This window comes from the organism of the source record quoted next, unplaced genomic scaffold, assembly GCF_019419815.1.
Source record: "Pyrus x bretschneideri cultivar Hongxiangsu unplaced genomic scaffold, Pyrus_bretschneideri_v1 Contig8, whole genome shotgun sequence".
Lineage (NCBI taxonomy): Eukaryota > Viridiplantae > Streptophyta > Magnoliopsida > Rosales > Rosaceae > Pyrus > Pyrus x bretschneideri.
In genome coordinates, this window is record NW_025999820.1 from 5747261 (window position 1) to 5753260 (window position 6000).

A 6000-nucleotide genomic window follows, 5' to 3' on the forward strand; every position below is an offset into this window, starting at 1 on the left:
GGTGAGGGTAAAATAATGTATGTTCCCTTTACCCTTTTGTTATTTGTGGATAAAATAATGTATGTTCCTATCATGGTTTCATTTTATTCTCCAAAAATAGATTTTTAATTTGCTGTTTACTGAAATTTCAGTCCTTTTAGTGAAGCTCCTTATAAGGATACTGCAGAGAGAACGGCATCTGGGAATTTACCTCTTAATGCATTTTTGTCTGAGGTATCTTCGTTTTCATTGCTACCCTGTTTAAATTAGCTTACATATGCTCTTCATGAATTTTTTTTTTCCTTTTATTTTGGATGATATACATGTTTCCCTTTTTTCGTTGTTTAAAGAATCTCCTTAAGCCAATTGTAAATTGTAACTATATCTTTGTTTTTTTGTGATTCCAGTGGGCCCTCATGACTCTGTTAAATCCAAACCGAAGTTTGGCGAATTTGATATACGTTGGATACAATGGCAGTTCTGCTTCAGCTATCCATGTAGGTGCAGGCATGGCAGGAAGAAGTGGACCGTGCACGCCAAGGTCAGAGGGATGCAGAGGGCAAGCTTTCTTCTTTGGAGGTAAGTGTCCTTTGTTTATTGCCCAACAGTGTTGTTATTATCAATTTGTAGCTTTGCGTTCTGAATTTTTTGCTTTGTCAAACAACCTTCTTGAAATACTCGATTTCAGGCCGAAGTCCAAAAAATGAGAGTTGAGATGGCTTCCATGAAGAGGGATGCAGAGCATTACTCGCATCTGCTTCCTCTCTTTTCGTATATCTTCATAGGAAGAGTTTTGCTAAGTTATATTGAGCACTATGTTATTTATAGGTTATATCCAAAGTGGTTAGATGAATGCTAATCTGATTTTCCTTACAGAACTTGAGTGCCAGTTGCATAGTGTTTGTTCCCTGCTGGATACCTGCTGTACAGTTTCATTTCTGTTTCTTCATAACTTTCTTGGTCCTGGGATATATGCATATTGAGTACAACAAACGTCCATTGTTCTCTAACTGTTGGGCTTTACTATCTTTGTAGCAGCCTGCCTAACATTTTTTAGGCTCTACACTCTACCATCCAATTTAATGAAAAATTCAAAGATTGGACGGTATTGATTGCAGAAATGAAAAAAATACTATGATATTAGAAAGGTGAAATGTAATTGTGTTAGAAGAAGCGTCTAGCATGATGGGTTATATTTTAAGTTTGTATTTCTAAAATTTTTTCGTTCTGGAGTATGATTTACCTCAATTGTTTCGTACTTTAATCTTTACTAATTTTCATTGTGGAGTATGATTTACCTCAACTAACAACTTTTCATTGTTTAACTTTTTCCTCCCTTAGATAGTAGCATATGTTTGATTTGTTGATCTGCTTCTTACACATGTTGTTTCCTAATGGTGTAGGTGGGTTGCCGGATGCATGTGCAGATTACTCGAATAGACGAAGCTAAAAATGACTTGGCATTGAGTGAGAAAGAAGCTTGGGTCAGTTGGATTTTGACATTTGATTTATTCATGTTTTTTGTTGCTTGCAATGTTCTCTCATTGTTTGTTCTGAGATTCTATGATCTTATTTTTCATAAGAACTGACATTGGTTTGCCATATAATGTTTCAGGAACTTATACAACAACTAATCACCTTGCTTAGCTCTCACGAGACATACTTAACAGGTTAACAAACACTAACCTATAAACTGATCTGCTGAGCTGGACCATCAACCTCTGTTTATATCCCCGCCACTCATCTTTTGGCACTTATCAATAGCAAAATCTAGAATTGCAGAAACCCCAATTTTAATGAATATTATTTTTAGTTGATAATTAAAATTAATTGATGATTAATCTATTCCGTTGTGCCTTATTTTATCGCCAAATACTTTGAATATTCAAATATATAGGGTTCACTATTTAACGAATACAATTTTGATGGTGGATTGCATTTCTTGAGTTATAAATGTGGTCAATCCATTATTTACTAGCTGAATAATCATAATGTTTTGGCCACTTATCTTGAATTTTGTTCAAATGGAAGAAGTCACATGTTTCTTTCCGTTGTTGAGGTAATCTCTCTGTTGAAAGCTTCTATTTCTTTTTTCTTTTTCTTTTTCTTTTTTTCATTTGGTAGATTTTTTTTTTATGGATTTATGTATTTTTTTTTCAGAGAATTCGAAATGAAATAGGAATAGCGGATTGAGCATAAACAAATTGATGAAATTTTTATTTGAGTGTTTGAGTTGGTCCTTTTTTAATTTGTTGAGGTTTGGAATTATTTGAGTTTTTTTCCTGTTACTACTGTGAAGGATGCTTGGCAATCGCGAAATGGGGGCCTACCTCTTTGGAAAGAGAAGTCTCGCTGTCCAACCTCTCACGAATTACAAACAAGGTGCTTTCTTGCTGGAAAAACCACCGAACCAGTAGAACTTTCCTCGGTTCTTCAATTCGATTCGAATAAATTTTTTACCCAGAAAAGCCAGCGTTTCCTGGTGAGTTTTACAGCTTTCTCAATGTTTTTGTGATTTTGAGGGTTTTGTTTATAGATTCTCTCACTCATCTCTCAGCTCTCTCTCACTTTTGAGGTACATGCGGTTGGATTCCGTTTGCTGCTGCTGATTTGCAGGTAAAGCTTCAATTACCATATAAAGTTTACGTTTTTCATGATTTCTTGAATTAGGGTTTTAAACAATGGAAATACTGCTAGATTCTTATCATTATGTGCAAATTACTGGCGATTTGGATTGGTGCCTGAGATTTAGAGAATGGCTCGCAGCTTTAATTTCTTTTTCCTTCATTATTACTGTTTTAAAATTTTTTATTGTTGGGTATTGATAATTTGTAGTCTGTGAGGGCTTCAATCTGTTGGAATTTTGAATGGTTATTGCTTCATCGGAATTTGGGTGGTCCAAATTTTGACTTAGAAGAAACCCATTTGATTAATATTTTTGGTGGATTGGTTCTCTGTGTTTTCTCTGTTATTTCTCCCCCAGTTGGAAAGTGGAAGCCCCAACTTTGAGCTCAGAGCTTGAATTTCTCAATTGTTCGTTTCTCTGCACTCTCATCAGTCACTCTTGATTCTCTCTCTGAAGAACTGGGTAATTTTCCAGCTCTATCAAGTAATACTCCATTTAATTGCTTAATTGAGGTTTTTTGTTTCTCCTCTTCTCAAAAAAGTTCATTGGCTTTGATGTTGGGCTTAAGTAAATGGGAAATCATTAATTGGCATTGTTCAAGATATAATTCTGTGTTTTTGGATTTGTGAAACGATTTGGCTAATGAAGATAGTGGTTAAAATAAATTTTTCGTCGTAAAGTTTTGTTATCTTATTCTCTTTGTATCTGAAGTCTTTGTGTCTTCATAAATTTTAGTTCTCACTACTCTACATATAAATCCAAACTTTGACATGATTATATATAGCCCTCATAGTTGATCTATCAAGAATTTTGGTTTATCCAATTTTATTTGACTTCTATATATTCCTAATTTCATGAATTAAACTTGCCATGCCGTCCATCTTGGAGTAAGACTTGAATTGTGATTCAATTATAACAACATATTACCACTTTTTTTACTACTTTGATCATCCTTTATATATTGGATGAAGCTTCAATTAGTTCTACCAAACAAGCCCCAGATTAGTCTCTGATTGTTTGATAATCCTCTATATATTTGATGAAGCTTCTACCAAACAACCCCTGATTTCTTTATGGTAATAGAGCTTCGTCTCTAATTGTTCATTGTCTGATTAGATTATTATAATATTTGGGTTGTTGGATATGTTGGGTTTGAATTGGGTTTTTATTTTCGTTTTTCAGAGTGATGGATTTTTGTATGAAATGCACTCAACCCTGAATTCCAGTGGGGGTGGCTGAAGCAGCTGCCGGATATGACAAATCGCAGCCAAGGTTCCCTAAATTGTCCATCCTTTTAGTTTTATAAAGTATGACAATTTGATATACATATATATGTATACGTATATATATATATATATGTATGTATGTATGTATATAGAGAACTTACATCTCTTGACAGATTGTGTGGCTAGATAGGTTTTCACGTACCTGACCAAAATAAAGTTTATCATGTTATTCTGTCCAACTATTGATTTGTAACAACGTTATGTACATACATTTTACACACCATTTTTATAACACAATTATTCCTGTATTTGAAGACTTGTATACAATACTTATAATTCGTTTGACATTCCACGGCAACGTGCGGGCTAAATCCCTAGTCTATGCTACTTTGAGGGCGAAGCAACTCGGTCTCAGAATCAAGAATAGAACCTTTAGACCTGTCTGCTAGTCTTGAAAGCCAGAATTCTCTAGCTCGTCGGCGAAGTGATTTCCTGGTCGCCAAACAATTAAGCAGCTCCTTCAAATGCGTCAAAGACTCATCCAATCCAACTGTAACATATCGAGGTTCAGGAACTGAACCCAAATCATGAAATCCTTCTTGCTTTTGTATGACAACATTCTCTCTGTTTCCTACCAAACCATTTTTCTGGACAGTAGCCAAGGTCTCCTTGGACACAGCCAAGTTCTCCCTCGAAACAGCCATGTTCTTGAACCCATTCCTTATTCCCTCCACAGTCAGTACCGTCAACAACCTGTCTAGACGCTTATCCAAATCGAGAAGTTGCTCGACACATTTATACCTTCTGAAGCCTTTCCACCGGCTACGTGAGTAGCACTCGAGAACTAGAACTATTTGTTTCACAATTTTTTCTACTTCCTCCAACACCTCCTTGCACTTCGCTATGTCTTTGAGCGGCTCTAACGCTTCTATCTTGGAATCGAGATCTCTGAGGAGCTCTTTAAACTTCATAGTCTTGTCCTTGACATCCTTAACAATCTCACTCAGCAATGCTCCTAAAGCAGCACCTGCAAAAAGCTCCCCAACTCCTCCCATTCCAGCTTCTCTCAAACAAAACCCGACACCGAAAAATCCGAAAACTAACTCGTAATAGTTTCAATCAAAACTTGAAGACAAGAGAAGAACATAGCAGTATGAAAAACCCAAATAAAAATGCTCTCTTGATATAAGGAAGAATCCGATCCTGCTTCAATGGGAGGCTAACAATTCCTGAGTTGAATCCATGGACTTACTTTGCCCTGTCCCCATTGAGTTACCAAGCAAGTTCAAAGCTGCTTGCTGTGAAACTTCGAAACCTATTGACTTTGCAATTGATTGACCAAGAAGAAGTTTCCGCTAAACAAAACATCGCACCTATCACACTCATGGCTGCCGATAAGAGCGTAATTACAATGCAATGATCCAAAGTGTTGTGTGCATGAGGGGAACCCTTCAACCACAATCAGTCGCAAGTTAGAACCCTTCAATTATGTTTCCCTTCTCCGGTCACCGCTAACTTCCAAGTCAACAACCACAACGGTGGTTTTTCTTTTCTAGAAACAACTAGTATATGCTCATTCTATACCGATCCCTACCCTTATTATAAAATTTATTTTCTAGATTTTTCGGACCACCATGCTATCAGGGTAATTGGAATTCCGTTATTTTTTTTTTTTTTTATTTTTTTTTTTGTAAAACAATCAAAACTCTACTTTATAAAGAAAAATCCAAAAACTTCATCTTGTTGTAAAAGTTGTGAGAGTGAATGCCTACATGTTTTTAGTCAAAGATGAAAAGTGAGGAAGACTTAAGAATAGTAGCATTGTTGTTGTTGTTGTTGTTTTTGTTGTATGATGTTTTTCAAAAGACACTCATTTCACTTTTGTGATTCTCCATGGATATGTCTCTATATGAGGAACATTCCATGTATAATCACAATACACAGAAAAGAAAATAAGTGGAAAGCAATAAAATCAATATCTATTCCTTCCTTTTTTTACTTGCAATCATTTTGTGTTATAGTTACGAAAATAAACAGTATGATACTTGCACCCGCTTCACTCATGTCCCTAGCAAAGGTTATCTCTCTAACTTTTGCCTATTTGTAACACGTTATCAACACGACTCTCTCTAACCAGTTATCATTTCCCCTTGCCAAAAAATGCTTCCT

The 6000-nt window shown here is 35.7% G+C and overlaps 1 protein-coding gene across 5 annotated transcripts; it reads left to right on the forward strand.

Moving 5' to 3' along the window:
- The first annotated feature begins 1655 nt into the window (after nt 1–1655).
- Nucleotides 1656–4139, forward strand: LOC125473210. 5 transcript variants are annotated; one of them, XR_007255075.1, is made up of 5 exons: nt 1656–2038; nt 2279–2461; nt 2516–2595; nt 2815–3067; nt 3788–4139. XR_007255075.1 is itself a non-coding variant. In XM_048575727.1 (5 exons), exons 1-4 carry the CDS (start codon nt 2018–2020, stop codon nt 3045–3047), a joined length of 369 nt encoding a protein of 122 aa, XP_048431684.1. In that variant the 5' UTR covers nt 1656–2017; the 3' UTR covers nt 3048–3067; nt 3788–4139. The 5 variants fall into 5 exon arrangements, 4 of the variants coding, with proteins under 4 accessions (XP_048431684.1, XP_048431685.1, XP_048431686.1 ...); XM_048575727.1 differs by having other exon boundaries at nt 2963–3067; XM_048575728.1 differs by having other exon boundaries at nt 2537–2595; nt 2963–3067.
- The last annotated feature ends 1861 nt before the right edge of the window (nt 4140–6000 follow it).